The sequence below is a fragment of the Mustela lutreola genome, chromosome 1 (genome assembly GCF_030435805.1).
Source record: "Mustela lutreola isolate mMusLut2 chromosome 1, mMusLut2.pri, whole genome shotgun sequence".
NCBI lineage: Eukaryota > Metazoa > Chordata > Mammalia > Carnivora > Mustelidae > Mustela > Mustela lutreola.
This window is the reverse complement of record NC_081290.1, coordinates 28,919,454-28,945,052: the sequence shown is the minus strand read 5'-3', so window position 1 is coordinate 28,945,052 and position 25,599 is coordinate 28,919,454. Positions and strand designations below refer to the sequence as shown.

The 25,599-nt window shown below is 37.4% G+C and overlaps 1 protein-coding gene across 1 annotated transcript in view; it reads left to right on the top strand.

Annotated features, from left to right (window-relative positions):
* The first annotated feature begins 19,892 nt into the window (after positions 1–19,892).
* Positions 19,893–25,599, top strand: part of GABRB1 (gamma-aminobutyric acid type A receptor subunit beta1) — a 404,625-nt gene continuing 398,918 nt past the window's right edge. Inside the window, exons 1-3 of the mRNA XM_059162170.1 lie at positions 19,893–20,431; positions 20,622–20,713; positions 21,150–21,217. Coding sequence (XP_059018153.1) covers positions 20,352–20,431; positions 20,622–20,713; positions 21,150–21,217 — 240 coding nt within the window. The 5' untranslated portion in view covers positions 19,893–20,351. The remainder of the gene's footprint in view (positions 20,432–20,621; positions 20,714–21,149; positions 21,218–25,599) is intronic.

Genomic DNA, 25,599 nt, shown 5'->3' with positions numbered 1-25,599 from the left:
TTTTATTACTCTGGACTTCATTGTCATCATTGCAAAATAAGGACAACGGTAGTGCCTATTTTATAGAATTGTTAATGAGGATTAAGTGTGTTAATACATGTTAAAACAATTCAAAGAGTCCCTGGAACACAGTGAACACTAATGAAGTGTTAGCTATATTAATAACTAACGCATTAAATTTTTGAACCTGACACTTTTTTAACTCATTGCCACTGGTGAGGAGAACGTCTTTCCACAGCTGGAGGCAAAAAGCTTAAAAGTGTTACAACATTAGGAAGTTAACCCATTGGTGAGAATAAGTTTTAGTCAAAGTAAAAATGAGAGCATTATAGACAATTTGCAGTTCAAGGGTGGATGAAGTTCAAAGGTCAAGGTACCTAAAAAATGAAATGCAACCGAGTGGGGGCAGTTAGCAAAAGAGGATGTGGGAGGCCCAGAGACAAATTTGAAAGACTTTCCAATTTGTTGGGGCGGTCATCAAGAAGACATGGCCACCAGCTGACCTATGAAATGGACCAAGGCCATCAGAGGTTCCTCACTCCACCCCTGTCTTTGGAATTACTTTCCATGCATCATGCTCACACGATGAGCCACTAACCTTAAGAGAGCAAGGCATTGGGCGCCTGGGTGGCTCAGTGGGTTAAGCCGCTGCCTTCGGCTCAGGTCATGATCTCAGGGTCCTGGGATCGAGTCCCGCATCGGGCTCTCTGCTCAGTGGGGAGCCTGCTTCCTCCTCTCTCTCTCTCTCTGCCTGCCTCTCTGCCTACTTGTGATCTCTCTCTGTCAAATAAATAAATAAAATCTTTAAAAAAAAAAAAAAAAGAGAGCAAGGCATTGTGGGGACCCTCTGTACTCAATACTGACTGAATCCAGGTAAGGCTTCTGTATAATCTTTTAAAATTCTGGCCAGTGGCTGGGGAGTTCTGTTTATCTTTCTGCTACCCAGGAAGGGAGCCAGCTTGTGAACCAACACAGTTTTGCCCAAGACCTCCCTTTATCATCGCTGCTGCAGGAATGTATTGAGAGATGCAATCAGGGTACTTCTTTGCTGCATGACTGTGCAGACGCACATGAGCCTGCAGCTAGACCGAGGGGGCTGCGATAGGCACGGAGCCCAGCTACGAACTGCCTAGGCAGCAAATACTGAGAAAACTGGCAAGAAGACAGAGGTGGGGACAAGCCAAGGAAGTCTGCATTGTGTTCTGCTTGCCTAGGGCTGAAAACTAGGTGCGGGAATCCTGAGAGCAAGGTCAGAGGTTGGGCCAACTGGCCATGCTTGCCTGGAAAGCAGAGACATTAACAGATGCAGGGACCAGACTGTTTCCAGGGAGATCTGTTTGTGGGCTCGCGTACCTGTGCTCCATGGTGAATACGTTCCAGCTTGTGGGGTTTATGAATTTGACCAATCCCTGCTTCACTTTGTATTTTCCCAACCATTCTAACTCTGGGGCAGCCCGTAAGTTTATACCCTCCAAGTAAAATGCATTTCTTGGCAAAGGAGAAAGACTTCTATTTTTCAGGTTTTATGATTTGTGCTTCATCTAATTCTAGGAGTTTGATGAATATACACAAATTTGATGAATATACATAAACTACTCACAAATTATTAACTTCTACCTAACCTCCTCCTAGTCATTATAAGTTGACTTTAAAATTTTTAATTTCTTTTCAGTGTTCCAGAATTCATTGTTTACGCACCGCACTCTTTGCTCCCTGCAATTCGTGCCCTCCATAATACCCACAACCAGGCTCACCCAGCCTCCCACCCCCAGCCCCTCCAAAACCCTCTAATTGTTTTTCAGAGTCCACAGTCTCTCATGGTTCGTTTCCCTATCCAATTTCCCCCAACTCACTTTTCCTCTCCATCTCCCCATGTCCTCCATGTTATTCCTTATGCTCCACAAATAAGTGAGACCATGTGATAATTGACTCTCTGCTTGACCTAAGGGGGAAGAAAACCTAACAACCAAGAGTGACTTAACATCCAGGAGCTTCACACTCCACTCAATTTAATTCTAACATTTTGTCAGAATTGATTCAGAATTTAATAAAAACAGAGCATTACGGATACAATTGAAACTTCCAGAGTACTCCACCACAACGCAGAGTACTTTAAAAGTAGCCATCACATTGAATTTTGTAGCTCTCTTTTCCTGCACATTTATGTGTTTTTGTTACATAACTATACAAAGTAAATAACATTATTTATCATGCTTTTAGTATTTTCATATATAGTATCATCATGCAATTTGCTTTTTTATATTATACATTGTTCTTAAGATTGTATTTTATTAATTTTTTTAAATTTTTAATTAATTAATTAGTTAATTAATTATTTGACAGAGAGAGGGAGAGAGAGATCACAAGTAAGCAGAGAGGCAGGCAGAGAGAGAGCGGGAAGCAGGCTGCCCGCCGAGCAGAGAGCCTGATGCGGGGCTCGATCCCAGGACCCTAAGACCATGACCTGAGCTAAAGGCAGAGGCTTTAACCCACTGAGCCACGCAGATGCCTGGAGATTATTCGTTTTTATACACTGTCATGGTAATTAACTCTCACTCCCATAACAAACAACAAACAGCTTAGTGAGATAAAGGTTTATTCTCCCTCCTGTAAAGTCCAATGTTGTTTATTCATATAAAATCCTGAGTAGATTTCCTCCAACTGCTGACTCGGGGATCTGAGATTCTTCCATCACCTAGTTCTCTGTCTTAGCTTTCTGTCTGTCTTAGCCTCACTGAAGTAGGAAAAAGAGAAAAGGGAAAACACAGTAGATATTTAACCATCTTGTCCAAAAAATGACCCATAATATTTCTTTTGACATTTGTTTGCTTGGAACATGTCATGCAGTCACTCTAACTGCAAGGGAGTTACTGAGATGCAAAATTGACACCAATTGGTTTCAGAGCATTAATTAGAAGGTGTTGCCATTAATTTCCTGCTTTCCTTTGTTGAGATTTATCCATATACCACTGTATATCCATATACCACTACATAAACAGTGAATAGGCACGAGCTAGTTTTGCAATATGTGTTCTCTTTCTATTAATAAGAATATATATTGAATTTTTTCTGTCCATTCATACAGCCCTTGTATATCTTAATTCATTCCATTCTTCATTTATTTAGGACATATGTTTGATCTACAGTGTACCAGGATTTTTGGTATTTTCTATTACAGATTATCATTCTTAACGGACACAGTCTAGCAGGGAAAATACACATCCAGCTAACTATAGAACTATGGAGAGAGTGTTTGAATAGAGGTTTTAACTAAATGCTGCAGCAGTAGGAGTATTAGGAAGAATTAGACTGAAATTCTTAGGGATGAAATGGGCAGAGAAGTACCACGGAAACAGAATTCAGCATTTAAAAGGGTTGTTCCTGATTACACAGAAAATGGAAGTAGTTCAGCATTTTAAATATCAAGGACATGGTAATAGGGGAGGGGTTCAATGAAGAAAAAAATAACAGAAATAATCTAAGAGATAGGGTCATGGTTCCCTATGTCCCTAAGTATAGCATATTGCCTTCAAAAAAATATGAACCAGGCTATAAAACCAAAGATTCTTTAAAAATGCTTCATATTTTGCCTTATAAAAATTCATATTCTTGGTTGGTTAGTGAAAATCTAAGCTTGTTATTTCAATTATTTTTTCTTTCCCATCATTAAAAATGTTCAAGCTCTTTTAAAAATGATTTAATAGAAATTTCTGGAAAACCATAATCATTCGAGTTGATCACTTAAGTGACATACTGACACTTCAGTGAATTACAAAATTGCTTAATAATTTTCTGAAAAAAAGGAAAATCAAATCCAGAAATGTTCTTCATCTTCCCTAGATGACAAACTTTCTATTATGCAGACAATTTAATGAACAAAATGATGTTCATTGGTTGAAATGAGAGTAGAATCAATTTTTGAGCTGGGGGCTGAAATATCCAACCTATTATTATTATAAAATTAAGTTTTTAGTAAATTGCATGGACTGCTTTGAAAGCAGAATTTGAGAATGTGAGGATTAATACTGTTTTTTTGACTGGAGAAAGGGATAATGAGTTGTTTGGAAAGAATGATGTTTTGGTTAACTGACCTAGAAGTAATTCAAGGTCTGTAATTTTCTAGATGTGTAACTTTCTGCATATCATAAGGTTTCTATGTATCTCACTATTTCTCACTTTAAAAAGAGAGTGTTGGGCCAGATTGTTAAATTCCTTGCTAGTGGTAAGATTTAGTGAGTGTTTGGCATCATGCTTTTGATATGACATAACTATCTGAGAAAAGAATTATGACTGTGGCAACTATGTGACATTAAGCACACCTTCAATGATACTTTCGTATAACACTTGGCTGATGGTCCCATTCTTCATGTATTTAATCAAACTCCTAAGCAAATTAAAAGTGGTTATTTTCTTTTATTTTTAAAATAACATATAATATATTATTTGCTTCAGGGCCACAGGTCTGTGAATCATCAGTCTTACACAATTCACAGCACTCACCATAGCACACACCCTCTTCAACAAAATATTTTCTTTTCTTAAAAAAAAGATTTTATTTATTTATTTGACAGACTGAGATCACAAGTAGGCAGAGAGGCAGACAGAGAGAGAGGGAGAAGCAGGCTCTCCACTGAGCAGAGAGCCCGATGTGGGGCTCGATCCCAGGACCCTGGGATCATGACCTGAGCTGATGGCAGAGGCTTTAACCCACTGAGCCACCCAGGTGCCCCACAGAATATTTTCTTAACTGAGTACTGCATGCAGTATAACCAGAGAAATATTGAGAAAAGATGAAACAGACTTCCAGGTGAATTATGCTGTGACAAATACTGTAGGAAGACTGCTAAGGGCGAAGCCCAAAGAAACAGTAAGAAACAAGTGAAAACAAATAGGAATACGTAAAATAGGAAAGAGTAGTTTTAAACAGCAAATAATGATAATCATTATCTTCACAATCTAACAATTTATTACACACACACACACATAGGCTTCTTTTTAACCACTTACTGTGGAATATTGACAAGATACTTAACTTTTCAAGGCTTAATATTTTCATCATGATTGTTTTTTGACTAACACATGACTAATCTCTCAATCAAAATTTTGCACACTGCTAATTAACACTGTTTTGGAGCCCTGTGTGTATTTATCTACAGATTGCTAAGGAAGTTCAACATTGGTTGAAATAACTGATTATTTTCTCCGACAACTCAAATAATTAATTTGTTGTTGAGCCCTGATTTCAATTATTGGCTTTTCCAAACTTGAGTCTCTTACCAATTTTTTAAATGTTTGCCCATATTTTTATTTAATTTTTCCTTTTTATAAATATTTGTTGCCTTTTCTTCTCTATTTTTTTATGTTATGTTAGTCACCATATAGTACTTCATTAGTTTTTGAAGTAGTATTTCATGATTCATTGTTTCTGTGTGACACCCAGTGCTCCATGCATTAAATGCCCTCATTAATACCCCTTACTGGGCTAAACCATCCCCCGCACCCATCCCCTCTAAAACCCTAAGTTTGTTTCTCAGAGTCTGTAGTCTTGCATGGTTTTTCTCCCCCTCACATCCCCCCGCTTCATTTTCCCCTTCTTTCTCCTTATGTCCTCCATGCTATTCTTTATGTTCCACAAGTAAGTGAAACCATAGGATAATTGACTTTCTCAGCTTGACTTCTTACACTCAGCATGATCTCCTCCAATCCCATCCATGTTGATACAGAAGTTGGATATTCATCCTTTCTGATGGCTGAGTAATATTCCATTGTATATATGGACCACATCTTCTTTATCCATTTGTCTGCTGAAGGGCATCTCGGCTCTTTCCAGAGTTCAGTTATTGTGGACATTGCTCTATGAACATCGGGGTACAGATGGCCTTTCTTTTCACTACATCTGTATCTTTGGGTAAATACCCAATTTACCCCTAGCAATTACTAGGCCATAGGGTAACTCTATTTTTAATTTTTTGAGGAACCTCCACACTCTTTTCCAGAGTGGTTATACCAACTTGTTTTCCCACCAATTGTGTAAGAGGGTTCCCCTTTCTCCACAGCCTCTCCAACATTTTTTGTTTCTCGCTTTGTCAATTTTTGCCATTCTAACTGGTATAAATGGTATGTCAATGTGGTTTTGATTTGAATTTCCCTGATGGTTAGTGATGAAGAACATTTTTTTATGTGTCTGTTAGCCATTTGTATGTCTTTTCACCTACTTAATCAATGAATTTTAATGTTTGTGGCTCTTGACAATAAAATAAATGCCCCCCAAAATAATGAGATAATACTGAAATTTTACAATGTATTTGTTTTCATCTTTTGACTTATTCCTGATAATTTATGAAATATATATATATATATATATCACTAACCATTAAAAAGGAAAACTGATTTTCTCTGAAAATAAGCTTTTAAGATCTTCCATTCTGTTATTAGTTTAACTTAAAAATCTTAATGAAATTGAATCACAGTCACTTAAAACTGAAACACCCAAAATTCATGAATTTGGGAAAAAATAATGCATTTCTCATCTGCCTAATGGAAGTTTCTCTGTGTCCTCATATTGGTTGACCTATCTGAGGTAACTGCTACCATAATTGTTCATTTCCTTTTCCTTGACATACTTTCTTCCCCTAGCTTTCAGGAAACTACCCTCTCCTGGTTTTCTTCCTATCTGCTATTTTTCTTAGCTTCATTTTCTAGTTCCTTTCTATCTACCCCAACCTCAAAAGACTGAAAAACCCCAGGGCACCTTGGATTTCTTCTTTTCTACCTATACCCACAATATTGGTGAAATTATGTAGTCCATAGCATTAAATACTGTTAGTAGCATGGGAGGGCTGCCATAACGAAATATCACAGATCAGGGGGCTTAAACAGAAATTGAGTTTCTCATGGTTCTGAAAGCTGGAAGCCCAAGATCCAGGTGGGGGCAGATTTGATTTCTCCTGTGGCCTCTCTCCTTGGCTTACAAGTGGCCTCATTCTTGCTCTGTCCTCACATGGCCATTCCTCTGTGTTCAGATACTCCTGGTGTCTCTTCTTCTTCTAGGATATCAGTCATATTGGAATTAGTTCCATATTCTTACAACCTCATTTAACTTTAATTATCTCTTTAAAGGGTCTATCTCCAAATGAAGTCATTGAGGGTAGGGCTTCAACATATTTGGGAGGACATGAAATTAAGGCTGATAGTTTTCAAATTTTTTAATCTCTAGTCAAGAATTCTCCTTTTACATGGGGTTATCCATTATTGTTGACCTTTGAGGAACATGGATTTGGACTGCAGAGATCAATTTGTAAGCAGATTTATGTTGATAAATATGTTACAGTACTACAAATATATTTCCTTTCCCTTATGATTTTCTTAATAAAATATTCTTTTATCCAGCTTACCCTATTGTAAGAACATAGTATGTAATACACATACAAAATATGTATTAATCGGCTTTATGTTATCAATAAGATTTTGGTTAATAATAGGCTATTAGTAATTAAGTTTTAAAGGAGTCAAAGTTACATGTGGATTTTGACCATATGGGAGTCTGAGCCCCTAATCTTTGTGCAAGGGGCAACTCTATATCCAATTTAGCTTATCCAGAACCGACTCCGGTCACAAACCCCCTTTCCCAAACTATTTCTCCACATCTTCCCCAACTCTGCCATCTGCTCAGCTCAAAGACTTTGGAGTCACTCTAAATTCCTCTTCCTTGACACACCACCTCCAGTCCATCAGAACCTGATGACTTTGGCTTCAAAAATATATACTGAATACGACCACTTCTCACCATTACTTCTACTCTAGTTTTTCCACCTGGATTAGTGACAGAACTCCCTCTACCCTTGCCCTCTAGCAGGCTATATTCTAGAACCTAGAGTGATTCTGTTAAAAAGCAAGTCTGATCAAATCCTGAATTGTCCACATCAAATCCTTCTGCTAGCTTTCCCTCTTACTCAGAGCAAATCTGTTAATTCTAACTCATCTCCTGTTGCTTTTTCTGCCTCTCCCTCTGCTCTAGCAGCACTGGCTTCCTTAAACACACCAACACCTTCCCACTTCAGTATCTTTACACTTGTTCTACCCTGTTGGCAATGTTCTTCCTCCCTCTATCTACATGGCTCACTCCGTCACCATCTCTAGCCTCTTACTCAAATGTCAACGAGGCCTTCCTTGATCATCATTTCTCAAGTTTCAACAAACACATCCCTCCCCAGATTCTTATTTCTATTCCCTGGTTTGCTTCCCCCCCCTCTTATTACTGTCCAAATATACAGTACACTTTATATATTTACTTTGCTTATGATCCATCTCCCTCCCTGGAATATAAACTCCATGATGGCAAGGATAGATTTCCTTCTGGTTTGTTCACAGCTGTGTACTCAGTATTTAGAACAGTACCTGGCTCGTATTAAACAGTCAATAAATATTGCTAGATTTGTTTATTTATTATTTATTTATAAATAATTATTGTTTATTATTGTTTATTTATCATTTATTCATTCATTCATTTATTCATTCAACAAATGTTTATTGCATATCTGTTTTGAGCCAGACACAGTTCTGGATAAGTTCTGGGTGAGTTAAAGAAAATGCTTCTTTTCCTCACAGAGCTGCAATTTAGTAGTTTTATAAGAATACATGTGATAGTAGAGAACAAAGAAATCTTAGCCACAGTACTTGGCCATGTAAGAACACAGGAAATCCTTACCAGTAGGAACAGCCGTTATCACGATGGACTTGGAAATGGACATGGAAGGCATTCCTGGCAGCCCACAGGATGGCTGTAATTTTGACTTCTCTGAAAGTGTGTAGATCTTCAATCATGTGTGGTCTTTTCTCAAGAGTTTCACTCTTATTGTTACTCAACTCATCTCATGAATTGACTTCTTATTTTCTGAGAGGATTCTCCATAATCTGTTCATCAGCATTTGGGTATTTGACTCTCTGTACTCCACCTTTTCTCCAAGGAGCAGTATACATAGTAGTTGAAAATAGTGGCTTTAGATTTTGACTTTGTGAGCTTGAGTCCGTCACATCTCAGCTATGATACCAACAGCAGTTTCCTTCATTCATCTCTTTTTCCTTTAAACAATTTTTGAAAAATGAAAAAAAAATTTTGAAAAATGAAGGCACTATTGCTAGAATCTTAGAAAAGTTAGATATACATAGCATAATGTATTTTAAAAGACTTAATATAGATAGTGCTTGGCATGTAGTAAGCATTAAAATAAACACTAGCTTTTGTTTTTAATTCATCACTTCTACTTAGGAAATATAGCTTATGCAAAATACCTGTTCCTTCCTATTTCATTACAACCCATCAACTTTACGGTACCTTCTCTAACTCATAAATGTATAACTTCTATACCTTTTGCCTATAGATTCAGAATAATTTCTCAACATTTGTTTTTGATCTCACTGCATTTAACTTAAAAATTAAATAACTTTTTACCCATTTATTTGCTTCACACTTCCATTTTATGTCTTAATTTTCTCTTTCTTGTATTAATGTTTTGTTTTCCTATAGCTACCCCTAAGAAATTCTTGTTGAAAGAATCTGTGAGGCAAAACTCTCAGTCATTTTATGCCTAAAAATGACTTTAAATTACCAACACAACTCAATGCTAATTTGTAACAGTAAAGAATTAGCACTTCAAAGTCATATTCACTCAGAATTTTTAAAACATTGCTTCCTTGATTTCTGGTACTAAATTTGTTGATAGGAATTTCTGATGCATGTGTTTATAAATTTCTTTTTGCTTTTCTCTTGTCTATAAGAAAGAATTTCTGGTACTAAATTTACTGATAAGAATAACAAATTAGGGCACCTGGGTGGCTCAGTGGGTTAGAGCCTCTGCCTTCTGCCGACCCATGATCCCAGGGAGCCTGCTTCCTCTTCTCTCTCTCTCTGCCTGCCTCTCTGCCTGCTTGTGATCTCTGTCTGTCAAATAAATAAATAAAATATTTAAAAACAGAATGACAAATTATTCTCTTTTCTATGTAGGTAATACGATCTTTCGCCCCTCAGGAGAATTCTAGATTTTTTTTTTATTCAAGTTGTTCTGAAAATTCACCAGAATATGACTAATTAATGCTGTTTAACAATTCAGTGAACTTGTTCAATCATAGAACGAATAACTTTTGTCATTTCTGGGACATAGCTATTTCTTTTCTTACTTGCGCCTCTCTTTTTCTTCCATTCTTTCCTTATGTAACTTCTGCATCTCTTTTCAATGACATTTTATTTGTCATTTGCAATGTAATCTTGATAATTATTTGATTCTATTATTTGGCTCACTAACAAAATCATCAACTGTGTCATTCAATTCATCTGTTGAATTTTTTTTTTAAGATTTATTGATTTATTTATTTAAAAGAGAAAGAGAGTGCGTGTGAGTGGGGGTGGGGGTAAGGGGCACAGGTGGGAGGGAGGAAAGGCCAAGGAAGAGAGAATCTCCAGCAGATTTCTCCAGGCAGAGCCTGAGGTGCAACTCAATCCCAGGACCCTAAGATCTCAACCTGAATGGGAATCAAGAATTGGCTGGTTAACCAACTGAGCCACACAGGTGCCCCTTGAATTTCCTTTTAAAATTTGTAATTAGATTTTAATTTCCTAGAACCCCAGTTTTGTTTCATTTTGTCTTTTTAAGATTTTATTTATCTATTTGACAGAGAGAGAGCACAAGCAGGAGGAGCTGTAGGCAGAGGGAGAGGGAGAAGCAGGCTCTCCTTACAGCCCGGAGTGGGATGTGGAGCTCCATCCCAAGACCCTGGGATCATGACCTGAGCCAAAGGCAGATTATTAACAGATTGAGCCACCCAGGTGCCCTAGAATCCCAGTTTTTAATTTGTGTCCTTGTCAACATTTGTTTTTGCCCAACAGTTTGTTCTTTTTGTTGGACATTATGCCCCTACTTAACTCTTTCTCAAACTATTATACTTGCTCCAAAATAGTTCTATTTCCCAAAAGGACTTTTTTTTCTCCTTGTGGAATTCAGTCCTCTTCTTCAAGAGGTTGATTTTCTTTAAGATTTGCTGAGTTTTGATTATCTGTCTATATTTATGTATGAGGGTTCGTACTATAGTATTTCATTTTTAAAACCAAATTAGAACCTTCCCATGCCTATGGTTAATTCATTTCTGATTCCATGAAGTAAAGGAGGCCTGCAACTTCCAAATATTTTTACCCCATATTTATTCAGCATTAGTGTATAATAGAAGCTACTTGTGACCGAAGAATGTTTTTTGGTTTTTGTTTTTTTAACTTAAAATGTGAGATGAGGGGCGCCTGGGTGGCACAGTTGTTAAGTGTCTGCCTTCAGCTCAAGTCATGATCCCAGGGTCCTGGGATCAAGCCCCACATTGGACTCTCTGCTGGGCAGGAAGCCTGCTTCTTCCTTTCCCAGTCCCACTTCTTGTGTTTGCTTTCTTGCTGTCTGTCTGTCTGTCTGCCTCTCTCTCTCTCTCTCTCTCTCTGTCAAGTAAATAAATAAATCTTTAGAAAAATGTGAGATGATTTAGGTTTTAACTTTAAGAGGGAGGATGGCTTTATAAGTTTGATTTCTTTACTCAGAAAATGATTACAGTAATTTTGAAATTAATGAATTACTTTGTCACCATACCATTTCAGTGCAAATCTCTAGGTTTTTCAAATTTTCTTTAGAAACCCTCTTTAAAAAATCGGAAGATTTTGAATGACCGTGAAATAAAAATGATAAGTTAGTCATGTTTTGATCTCCATTAAGTATTAGTCAGTATGTATTTAATATATGGCAAAGAAAGAAAAAATAGCTTTATTTGCAACCAGATCTTCTATTTTCTTCTTTCTAGTCTGGTTCTGGGTTAGCTAAAAGTTGGAACATCTCTCTCTCCTTGTACTGCTCCCTTCCTTTCCTCCTCATGTCCCTCTCATGTCCCATCGCCAAAGGAAGCTGAGGTAATCTACCTCATAAGACCCCCTCTCTATCCCCAAGGGAAGGTGACCTTTCCTGAAGCAATCTTTACTTTTCCTTTGCTAATAGAAGTCTCACACATCTCCTTCCTATAAAAAAATCATTTTGTACAACTTCTGGAGCTCCTCTCTCCTTGCTAGATTAGATGTTCCCTGATTTATGGATGGCTTAATGAGATCAATTAAGTCTTCAAATTTATTCAGTTAAATTTAATTTTTAACAATAAGATGGAATATTCTTTTCTCACCTCTAGTATTTTCTTTTTTTGCATTATACAATGGTTATTTGGATATATTTACCCTGATAAATAAAAGCTGAACAATATTTTATTGTTGCAAAGCTCTAAAAATATTTTTGAGTAAATAAATAAATAAACCCCAGGGCTATATGTTTGGAGAGAAAAGTGTTCACCTGGAAAATCACTTGAGTGTTTGTAACACTTTTGTTATTTAGCTAATTTCAGATACTGAAAATTCAGCCCATGAAACAAATAAAATGAAAAGTAGAAATAGTTTCTACTAAAAGAATAACAGTGATATCTCTACACATTAACAGAGTGATGAGTGACACTACTTTTAAACAATGGTTTATAGCAATAGTTCACTGGTAAGCTTAATAGACATTCTTTTTGATTTTGTGTGTGCCCAGAGCATACACTGGTGAGCCACGGCTCACAACCCCATGCACTTCCAGTTTTCAGTTACACTTTATAAGATTCCACTTAGGGAGCATAGGTCTGCTGTGTTTCAAGAAAAAAATTCTAATTCTGGCTTGTTCTAAAAATGCAAGTCACTCATAACATAGGATAAACTCTAAATGCATGTAATTACATAGGAGAAATTGCAAAAATCATATAATTATCTCAATAGAGCTTTAACAAGTGTTTTATGGTGGCAACATTTTTTCACAATTAATAGTATACTGGTAAAGAGTATAGACTGTCATTAGACCACCCAAATTTAAATTCTGTCTCTATCATTTCATTGTGTAACCTTGGATAAATGAATAAACTTTCTGTGTCTCAGTTACTTCATTTGTAAAACAGAACTAAATATATTACCACCACCCCAGAAAGTATTGTCAAGCATTTAAAATTGTCAAGCATTTAAATTTGTATTGGTATGTCAAGCATTTAAAATTGTATTGGTAGGGGCGCCTGGGTGTCTGGGTGGCTCAGTGGGTTAAAGCTTCTGCCTTTGGCTCAGGTCATAATCTCAGGGTCCTGGGATGGAACCCAGCATTGGGCTCTCTGCTCTGCAGGGAGCCTGCTTCCTCCCTTTCTCTCTGCCTGCCTCTCTGCCTACTTGTGATCTCTGTCTGTCAAATAAATAAATAAATAATCTTTAAAAAATTGTATTGGTAAATAATAAGCTTATAAAAATATTAACTATTCTTACTAATATAAATTACTTTTTTAAAAGATTTTTATTTATTTATTTGACAGAGATCAGAAGTAGGCAGAGAGGCAGGCAGAGAGAGTAGAGGAAGCAGACTCCCTGCTGAGCGGAGAGCCCTATGCTGGGCTCACTTCCAGGATCCTGGGATCCTGACCTGAGCCAAAGGCAGAAGCTTTAACCCACTGAGCCACCCAGGCACCCCAAATTACTATTTTTAATATAATCAACAATTTGGAATGTCTTTATTAATAAGATAGAGTACAAATTGTTGTATGTAAGTGTTGAATCAGTAAATTGTTTACCTGAAACGAACATCACACTGTATATTAACTAATTGGAATTTAAATAAGACAAAAAACATGAAATCATTTATTTGTGTAGAATTCTTAAAACAAAAAAGAGTATTCTTATAATCACTCTAAACACTGTAAATAGTAAAACACTGGAAATAGTAATTTCAGGATAAACTCAAAACAAGTAAAAGTATAGGGAAAGAATAAAATGTGAATTTATTTAGTTATTTACATAAGATAATTTGTAAAATTGTTATAGCATGAAGTTTAATTATATAAGAGTAAAAAGAGGTAGAAATGTACTTGGATCTGTTACATGACTTAATTTTTGTCCTCAAAAGTCCATGCTATAATATTTGAATAAGAAAAACTGAAAAATACAAAATAAAATAACATTTTTTTAGAGGCGACTAGGTGGCTCAGTGGGTTAAGCATCCAATTCCTGGTTTTGGCTCAGGTCATGATCTCATGGTCTTGGGACCAAGCCCACACCTGCTTAGGACTCTGTTCTCAGTGCAGAGTCAGCTTCAGATTCTCATTCCCTTCCCCTCTGCTCCCCACCCCAGCCACTTGCTCACACATGTGTTCTTTTCCTCTCTAAAATAAATAAATAAACTATTTATTAAAAAAAGAAAAAGACATTTTTTCATATTAGCAACTGAAAATCAGTTAAAAAACTGGATGTTAATATTGCCTGAAGCATAAGACATTTCTTTTCTAAGAAAATAATAAACCTTTAGGGAATAAATTCATATGCAAAAAATAGAATAAGGCTATTTCCATAAGTACAGATAATAGTGCTACTTAAGTTACTGGTAGATTTACTGTAATATCAAAGTTATATAAGAGTTTATAATTTTAATAAATAAATACAGAGCTTAAGCTATTAAAAAAGGGGTGAGAGCATAACAAAGACTGTATAAATATTTTAAAAGTAGTAATAGTGAGCTACTTTACTGAAATTCAAGGTGAGTTGATTTGAAGTGATTTAATAAAGATAAAAATATCATACTACAAATGAAAGTTTGTACTCTTTGACCAGTTATGAGATGAGTAAATTCTGGGGAATTTTAATGTACAGCATAGTGATTATAGTTAATCATGTTACTGTATACTTGAGATTTGCTGAAAGAGTAGATCTTAAGTGTTCTCATCACACACCAAAAATGGGAACTCTGCGATAGTGGATGTGTTACTTAATTTGGTTGTTGTAAGCATGCGACAGTGTATAACTATATTAAATCTTAAGTCATCATCAAATATATATATATAGAATATATGTTAATTAAAATCAGAAAACCTGATCAATTAAAAAGAATGCCAATCTACAGATAGATTCAGAAAATAACATATTGTATGGCTATTAGTACTATAAATTTCTTTAAGATAGGTTGTGGTAACTTATACTGCCCCAAAAGTATATAAAGTTATATTTATTTATAGCACTCATGATATTTGACATTAAACCTTTTTAAAATAGCCAACTAAGTAAAAATGGTACTTCATATTTTATTCATTTCGTTACGTTGAAGATTGAAAAATTTTAATAAATTTATCAGTCACTCTCTTTCATGAAATGCCTAATATAGTCACTTTCTTATTTATTTCTTAGGTTTATTTATTTCTCTTATTGATATGTATCAATATTTTAAAAATCTAAATTTGAAATATATATTCCCAGTTTGTCAATTATTAGTTTTAATTAGTTTTTGCAAAATATTTTAAACACTGAAAATACATAAAGAGTAGAATAATGAACACCCACATATCATGTTTTGATTAATTTGCTTGAGATTTTTTTCTTGGATTAAAGTATTATAGATTCAGTTAAAGTATGTTTTATATCTTAAAATTTAGTATCCTTCTTATCTTTGCTTATTTTTATAATAGATAGCTATCCATCTAAAATCTATTTATCTCTCTCTATAATAATATATATTCTGAGTTTTGTGCTTAAGTGTGTTTTTTTAAGATTTACTTATTTATTTGAGAGAGAGAGAGAGAGAAAAAGAGCAGGGGGGAGGGGCAGAGGGAAAAAGAGAGAAAGAATCCTCAACAGATTCTGTTGGAGCCTGTTGGGAGTCTTGATCCCAGGACCCTGAGATCATGACCTGAGCTGTAACCAAGAGTTGGATGCCCAACTGACTGAGCCACCCAAGCACCCTGTACTTAACTGTTTTTAACTTTACTAAATGTTATCACACTCATATAATTTTGCACCTAGCTCTTTTTATTTTGTTTTGTTTGTTTTTGCTTAGTATTTTGTGATTTATCTATGTAAAGCATGTAGATACTTATATATTTTTACTGTTGGATTCCATTGTGTATATATTCCCAATACATTAGCATTTAGATTGTTGTCAATTTTACACCATTAAAAGCAACACTGCAATGAATATTTTTAGACTGTGTGAGTGTCCTCAAAGGCATATTCCAAGCGGTGGAGATTCTGGGCAAAAGGGCACATGTTTCTTCAGCTTTCCCAGATATGCCCAAATTGCTTTACAAAGTATTCAGATCAATTTGTATGCCTACTGAAAGTATATCAGGCTTTCTAACCAATATTTGGCATTCTTTTTTTTTTTTTTAAAGATTTTATTTATTTATTTGACAGAGAGAAATTACAAGTAGGCAGAGAGGCAGGCAGAGAGAGAGGGGGAAGCAGGCTCCCTGCTGAGCAGAGAGGCCGATGCGGGACTTGATCCCAGGACCCTGAGATCATGACCTGAGCCGAAGGCAGCGGCTTAACCCACTGAGCCACCCAGGTGCCCCACCAATATTTGGCATTCTTAAGTTCTGCCTATCTAATAGGTCTGAAATGGTCTATCATTGTTTAAATTTGCGATTCTTCATTTCAAGTGTTTCTTTGTCTTTTTTCTTCCTTATTTACTTGTGGGAAATTTTTCCTTTTTGGTAAATACTTCATACTAATCTGTTCACAGATTCACAGTTAAATTTGCTGAATGGATGATCATTTTTGAATCCCCTAGGAGTTATCAGTAGAAGATAATAAGAGTAGGGATGATTAAGTATACATTGGTTTTCAAGAGCAGCTTAAATTAAAAAAAAAAAAAAAAGAAAGAAAATTGAGTTGAATCTTGAAGGGGAAGGTCTTAAGTAAGAGGATTAGTTTGAAAAAGAAACAAACAACTTCACAGAAGAACTGTTGATGTTTTTAAGCCATGGGATGGGGGGTACTCACAGTGCATCTAGGTTTGGTGACTTTTAGCATGTTTCAATTATTTACTTTTTTTATTATTTTGAATTTATTTCCCAGTTAGTTCTAAAAATTATTCAAGACAGCTTACACGTTATATTTATTCAGTGCAACATATCTGTTTTTAAGTTAGTAAAGTGTGACAAAGGAAAATTAAATTTAGGATTCGAGGGCATCAGGGAGAAATGTAACAACAAAATGCAAGTCATGAAGACCTTACATAATGATTAAAGCTGAACTATACCTATAACTCCGAGATTCCCAGTGGCCAAAGCAAATAAAGAAATTAATGAATCTGAGGATTCCAACTGCCTTTCCCAGACTAGGGTCTGGGAAAAAATTTCTCCCACAGGTCCTCATAAGTAAGACAGTGATTGATACAGTGGGCTCCATCCGCAATATCATCCCAGTATTAGATAACATTATAAATATCTAATTAGACTCTTTGTAGTGTTCTTCTATATAAATGGAGGCATAATTTAAAAGCCAAATTTGGTGAAATTTATCCAAATTGCAGAGTACTAAACATTAGGATTCAAGAATTTGAAATCACTCACAGTTTTCCTCACTTCTAGGATTAAAATCTTGACTCTTGGGGTGCCTGGGTGGCTCAGAGGGTTAAGCCTCTGCCTTCAGCTCAGGTCATGATCTCAGGGTCCTGGGATCGAGCCCCACATTGGGCTCTCTGCTCAGCGGGGAGCCTGCTTCCTCCTCTCTCTCTCTCAGCCTGCCTCTCTACCTGCTTGTGATCTCTGTCTGTCAAATAAATAAATAAAATCTTTAAAAAAAAAATCTTGACTCTTTTATAGACACAAACATAATCCTGGTTGTAATTCAAAAAGAATTTGTAGGGGTTTATGACAAACTGGAAAACATATATCCCAATGAAAGCTATGTAAGTTGAACAGACAGTGACCTCCTAACTAAATATTTCTTTTATGAATTGAATTTGGCTAGCAAAGCTATAATTTGCAACCTCCAAAAGATGGCTCAATTAACAAATTTCATATGGAAAGGGGTTCTGTATGCTGTCTTTTTCAATGTTGGGCCACCAGGTCTTAGCATAGTGGCTGTCACCTACCAAATGTTCGATAAATATTTGAGAAATAAATGAACAAATGAAGGAAGGAAACCTCTGCAAGTTTTGTTCTTTACAATGCAGAGTTGTGCCACGTAGAGAGGTTCTATGCTTCAGCAAGGACTTGAAGAATAAATAAAACTTTTCATTTACCCATTAAAAGCAGATCCATATGAATTAAAAAGAGGTAGATTTGACACACTTTTCAGAAAATTAAGAAACCTGATTAAGCGTTATCATCGTCCCCAGAAGAAATGACCTCAGTGTTTAAGGTTGTTATGAGGCTCAAATGAGAAAATAAAGTTAATATATGTAGAATGTCAAGATCTACACATGTGTAAATGTTTGTACAATTCTTTGGTTACCTTCCAAAAGTCCTCACAGGCTGACCTTTCCAGCTATCTGATGTCTCCATTATTCTTCTGAGAACCTGTACTGCTCTATCACCTCCTCTCCATGCTAAACATTATCTGATTTTAGTTCCTATTTCCTGGGGCACTGTAATAACCCTTCTCCCTTCTCATTATTTTCCCTGTCTCCGGTTTCTCCCTTTGGGGTCCACACTTCATAGCGTAGAGTAGTCAGGTCCATGGATTCTGGGTTGACATGCCTGTTCCATGACTTATTAGCTATTTGATATTGAACCAGTTACACTGCCCTGATTTGTTCCCAGTACCATTATCTATAATTTGAGAATAATAGTAATATCTACCACATTTGGATTATTATGAAGGCTTAAATAAGATTATCTACATAATGTGCGTGATGACCCGCAAATAGTCAGCAAGTGATAAATTCTAATTATTCCGATCATGATTATTTTACCAGAACGTTGTGTCTGAAACTGACATCTGACCACTATCCCTACTTAAAACTCTGACCACTATCCCTACTTAAAACTCTCAGTGATTTCTAGAAACCTAAACTGGCATAGTAAAGGAGGTAACTTTCCTTATGGTCTGGCTTCAGCTTCTCTTTGCACCTTCAACACCACTATCCCTTCCTCTCCTCTTTTACATTTTGATCAGTTATTTCTGGTTTCAGCCATCCAAATAGACCATAGCCTTTCAAGTGTCCAAGACTTGGCACAGGCTGTTCCCTTCTTCTGTAATACTTTTCCGTCCCTGCACTGATAAAAAGCTTTCTCCTTGTCTGGACGCCCTTATCTACCTCTCTTCTTCTTCTTCTCTATCTCTCTTTTATGAATTAGCAAGCCTCTCATCACTATATAAACTATCTAGAGACAAAATGAATTTCCTTATATTTGTGTCCATCTTCCTGACAGGGAGCCTGTGAATTTCTCTAGGTCAGTAACCCTCTTTAAGTCGTCTCTAAGTTCCAGAATGCCTAGACCATAGTAAACATTTAATATATACCGTTAAATAAATGAACATATTCCTAGCCCAGGGCCTCGCGCCTGCCATGTGCTCAATGACATTTACTGAATTGTATTGACTAACTTTAATGTAATTCAAACACCTCTTGCATCCACGGAACCCCAGTCTATTTGCGAAAACAGAGATTAGACCCTCTGGGTGCTTCACGGTTGTATTCCGGGCTGCTAGTGCCGGTTAACACACCGGCAATTTTAAGGAAGAGGTTTTCCTTACCAAAACCTAGAAAAAAAGTGGGACTTGCTGCAGATGGCACTAGAAAAAGGGTTGCCTGCCCAGAGATGCTACCTCATCGCTTGTTTCCCTTAAATCTCGTGCCTGGAGAGACAAGAGAGGGGGAAGAAAGAAAAGTGGGGGAGAGAGTGATAAAAGTTGGCTCCTTTCTCCTCCTTCCCCTCCCACAGAGAAGGATTACACTAAGGCAGATGTCCTAGGATGCTTCCTAAAGGGACCTGATTCTTGGAGTCCTCAAATACTTGCTGAGTTACCTCTGTCCCTCCCTTCTTCTCTGGCTCTCCTCCATTCACGCCCGCCACCCCCGCCGTGCTCCCATCAGGAATACAGGCACACCCCGGAGCTTGGAGAACCGCCCCGCCGCCACACTCTCGGTTCTAGGACCACCGTGGCTGCCAACGAAGGATGCCAATCACCGGCAGCCTTAGCCAGATCCCCGGGAGTTGAGTAAAAAAATCAGGTTGAGGACAGAAAGGAAATGAACATAGCAACCTCTAAAGCTCGAAGAAATCCCAGTATGCAAATGAATACAGGATCCGGAGCAAGGAAAGAGCAGGATATCTCCGGCTACTCAGAGGACGTGGAACACCACAAACAGGAACTTTAAAGGGATTGAAATCTGTTGCCTGTTCCACTAGGAATATTGTTTGCAAGGCACAAGGTGTCTTTTGGTAGTGAGCACCCTCTGCGCATGCGCAGGTCCTTTCGGGAATTACTGCCCTGCCGCCGACTAAGTTGCATTCCTTGAATCTTCGCAGGAAAGACAATTCTTTAATCAGAGTTAGTAATGTGGACAGTACAAAATCGAGAGAGTTTGGGGCTTCTCTCTTTCCCTGTGATGATTGCCATGGTCTGTTGTGCACACAGGTGAGCTGCCGTTGTTGAACGTCTCTCTCTCTCTCTCTTTTTTTTTCTTTTGATTTTTTTTTTTTTTTTCTTTTTACATGCCTGCTGGATCATGTAGCTTGTTATTTGGGGGTAAGGTGTGCTTGTCTGTATTTATGTCTGCTCGCAGTTTGTGTTCATTTTGAATTCGGTCCCTACTTCTTCCCTTCAGCGCCAATGAGCCCAGCAACATGTCATACGTGAAAGAGACAGTGGACAGATTGCTCAAAGGATATGACATTCGCTTGCGGCCGGACTTTGGAGGTAATGCTTCATCTTTTTTCAACCTGTAACCCATACATATCTAGTTCTCCTTTCCTGTCAAAGATAAATGTCCAAAAAAAAAAAAAAAAAAAAAAAAAAAGCATGTCATTTCCGCAAGTGTGCGCTACGCCCTACGCCCTGGACACACATACACACACACACACACACACACACACACACACACACACCCCGGACCGTCATCGCAGGTGGATGACACCCCAGGCAGAGCCGACCTTCCCCCCGCCCGACACACCCTCTGCATAGTCACTGCATCACGCGTGTGCCCACACCTGTTTTCCCAGGCTGTCCCCTGCAAGCGGGGTGGGGGATGGAGGAAGCCCATTCAAAATGTAGTAAGCGCAGGGAAGCCCCCTGGCTCTCCCCATCCTGTCCCCGCTCTAAGAATATGTCCATAATGTGTCCCACCTCCCCGCAGGGCCCCCTGTGGACGTAGGGATGCGGATCGATGTCGCCAGCATAGACATGGTCTCCGAAGTGAACATGGTGAGTGGCCTCCCGACGGGCCCGCGGCCGGGCTTACGCAGATGGGAAATGGACGGGTCCCCTCGCCCTCTGCGTTTCATTGGCGGTCACTTCGCCCCGGCCCGGGAGTCCCACTCCGCGTGCTCCCCACACTGACACACACCCTCTGTTCCCCCCGGTTTGTATTTTCAACACACACACACACACGCACTCACACACACGCTACTGCAGTGTTCCAGAGGAAACGTGCTCGGCACTGTTTGGGGAAGGACGGAGACAGCGGCGCGGGAGGATCGGGTGGGGCGGAGTCTGACGGTACTTGAGCCGGGTTCCCTCCGCTGTTCGGAGGAGGAGGGCACCATCTGCCGGCGGCCGCGCGGCCTGCATCGGGGTCCCCGGACTGTGGTCCGTAGTCGCCTAACCCGAGTGGTCGCTGAACCCGAGACCCAGCACAGGTCCCGCCGCCAGGCGCCCAAGCACGCAGACACGTTTCAGAATGCGCGCTCCTTCTCTCCGGGCTCGAACACGCCGTGTGGCCGGAGCAACAGGCTGAGACTACAGTCCGTGCTGACTAATGCGAAAGGGTTCGAGTCAGCATCTGGGGAGGCTTGTACTGGTCCCGTGTGGGGGTTGAGGACTTTGTCTTCTAGCATCTTGCACATTTACGTTGAAATAGAATGGGTCGGAGTTATTGCTTTGCTTTACCCTAGAAACCTAAGCTTGCCAGAAAAGCCTGATGATTAAAGGGACAGCGGAGGGGGTAGGGTGCGGTAGTAACATAAAGCAGCCCCTTCTAAAGGTTAACATTCTTTTATTTCCCTTTCTGAAGCGGTTGCACAGTAGATGGAAATCATAGCTATCATCTTCTCTGTTGGCTGTTTCCAACCACTGTGGGGTAGCAGTTTTCTAGTTGTTAGAGTTTCTAACTGTTGCTTCTTGTAAGGCAGGGGGAAAAGCCTGTTGCTTTTCTAGAACCAACCTCCCAGGCAACAGCTAGATCTACGGGAGCAAAATGCCATTTTTATTCCATTTGCGAAAAAAAAAAAAAAATACTGTGGCAGCAGAGATTTAGACAGCCTGAATAATTTAAAAACTAAAACCTTCTGGGATTTTGTCACTCTATAGCTGTAAAGTCTACTGAATTGTCATTTCGTTTCATTACTAGTGTGCTGTTTTAACATGCTAAGGTTTAAGAATTCTTCCCTTTTTTAGGTTATGTCAAGGAAAAAATAAATATGTTTATAGTTTATTGAATACGATTAGAAGAAAAAGTATATTAAATTTCTATATTTTATAGTTGTAACTTTCCCTGCTTTAATACCTTATTTAATTATTTAATTATTTAATGTCACTGATGGTTGTATTGGAAAAAGAAAAATAATTTTTTAAAATGAATGCACAGTGAATATTTTCTGACTCAAGAAAGATTTTTTTAACAAACTGACTTATTTATAGTATTCTGTTCATATATATCTCACTACTACAAAGCAACCCAAAACTTACTTACAAACACTGGAGAATGTAATAACATGTGCACATTTACAAATCATACCTACTCCATGCCATTGCAACTGGATAAATTAGATAATGAATTAAAAAATAGTCTGTATCATGTAGTTAAATGATGATAATATTTTCCTTTTCAGTCACTTATTTTGGCACCTTGTAAGTACCCACGTAGATAATTTATAAAATGGGAGAGGATTCAGACAGCTCAAAAGACAAGCAGTGCTTTTGCCAGTGGTTCATTTTCTATATAGGTTAGTATGCTTTTCAGAATTTTAAAAAATGCATAATTCTGTTGACTGCATTTACAGACAACTTTTGAGTTACAATGAGAAACTGAATTGAATAGGGAAGTTGCTATTAACCAAAATAACCACCACCACAGCAAAAAATCTCTGTATAACCTGTTGTTCAACTGAATTCATACACAGCCCAGACAAAAAGGATTGTATTTAATTTCAGTACCACTAGAAAGTGTTCCCAGTGATGGAATAATACAGACTATTTACGTAATTTACTGCACCATGCGTATATGTGCCTGATTTTTAAAAAATATTTCCCCAACAGATAAGCCTTTGAAAAATACATTGTACTGAAATACCAAATGCCTTTCCACAGTGGTATTAGAAACATTATGGGAAAATAGAAACCACTAAACAGTGGTTTAATAAATAATAATAAATAATAAACCTTGATTTACTTACTGTTCCTTGTTTTAATAAGAGTTACCAATAGGATCCAAGGTCTGTTTTATCTTTCTCATCTATGACAAAGCATTGAGATAAAGAGATTAGAAATAAATCCAAGAAAAATGGAAACAAAAAGGAATTTCAAGATCAGGGACTATCAACACAATCTCAATAGTTAGCCCCAGTTAAGAACATTACAAAATGTTTTGAATTTTAGATAGTATTAGTAGGGCTGAAATATCAATGGGAAATAAGATTCATTTATTTTTATATTAAGCATGTTACAGTATCCTGATAGGCAGTAACTTTTGAGGTTATTTAAAAGGAAATTTTAAAGTTACTGATAGGCAGTAACTTTTGAGGTTATTTAAAAGGAAATTTTTACCAAAATTGACGAAAAGGAAGAATGGACAAAGAATATAATAAAAACATAGTTCTAAAGAAAATCTTAACTAAAATCCACTACTAAAACACTGTTAATTTTTATATTTTCATTCATTACCATTATTATCCACCCATTCCATGGCTGGAAAAAATGACATGATAATTGTACATTACATTAATGGGTTTGAGAGCTAGGCTCTGTTATTTTTTGTTCTTTTCTTATGCTACCCTAAGTGCAATATAATTCCACACTGGTTTATTGAATTATCTGTTTTAAAGACTAACCTAACATCGAATATTTTCTGATTCATGTTCTTCAGAATATAGAATGTTTTTCCCAAACTAAGAAAATAAAAGAGAGCTTTTGTATTCAGGAACCTGTACAATCAGCAATTGTTGGTTCTGAGCAGTGAATTCTGAGTGGTATTCCTCTGATGAATAATTCTGATGGAGAAAAAAATTATACTTAAGAGCAAGACTTTTCTTTTCAAGAATTCATATTATTGATTAAATTAAGAAGGATTTCTTTCCTCTAACATTATAGGATATACTATGCAGGTGAGGGTGATTATATACTGTTATTTTTCTGAACAATTATCTTTAAAAAGCTACTATGATTTCCATTTATTGTTATATTAAACCCTTCAAACCTTCCCTTAGTTCCTGCCAAGCCATGTACCTACTGTCTCTCTCTCTATATCTAGACTAAAGCTGAACAGAAGGCAGTTGGGGCAAAAAAAAGACAGTAGCCCCCATAAATTGCCTTAAAGCAACCACTAACATCTGTCATAGTAACATCTGTTACTATAAACCCAGTAAAACACAGGTATTACTAAGCAGGTCTTCTCTTTGAGCAGAAGATTAGAGAAGCATAGAATTAACTCCCTGCAAACAAGTGGTTGAATTCTTGCATTTCAGATGCCAATAACTAGCCGTGTCTTCTTATTTAGGAGGCGCCTTCTGATGATCAATTAAGAGTTCCGAGTATAAAACTCTCTGTCCCTGACCTAAAGACCAATGAATGGTCCAAGTGGTCACTCCCAGAAGACTTTGTATCTATTGAGTCCAAATCCAAGTAGCCACTCTCAGTAATGGATAACTACCATGCATTCATTGTTTCCTTTCTTCCTTCATGCATGGGTGGATGCAATAGTGAACAGTCTTCTATGCATTGCAATTAACAATGAAAACAGTAAAAACAAAAACAAAACAACAACAACAAAAAACCCCCACAAAAGCCTAAAATGAGCCAATTGTGTAAATCATACCTAAAAGAAAAACAAATATAATTTATCGAATATCCACTGTTGTTCGGTTGTTATTTTAATATTTGATTCCAGAGGATTCTGGTACATACTATAGTTATGTCTAATTACTTGATCTTGGTGACACAGAACAGTAACCACTTTCAGAATCCACCCTACCCATTTCTTTAAGTCAGTGTTTCTCAGTCTGCTGTGTGTCCTTGAATCACTCTGAGATCTTCAAATGTCAAAATGCAAATTCTGAATCAGAGATCAGGATGGGGTTCACATTCTGCCTGTTGCTGATGGGTGGACGGCACTCTGAGCACCAAGGTTGTAATACATTATTCTAAGATCATGCTTTATTAAGAAATGAACTTGTTTCCTCTTGAATTTCTCTAAGAATGTTATTACTTCAAGGCTCCAAATTAAATTTGAAATTAATTTCTAGATAAACAGGTAGCTGTGTTCAAAGGGGCCATTGGTTTAGTAATTGATGATAAGGAACAGGACAAAGGCAAGAGGCAGGATGAGGAGGCTTGAGTTCACTAATCAGCAGTCCTCCTCACTGTGTCAATAC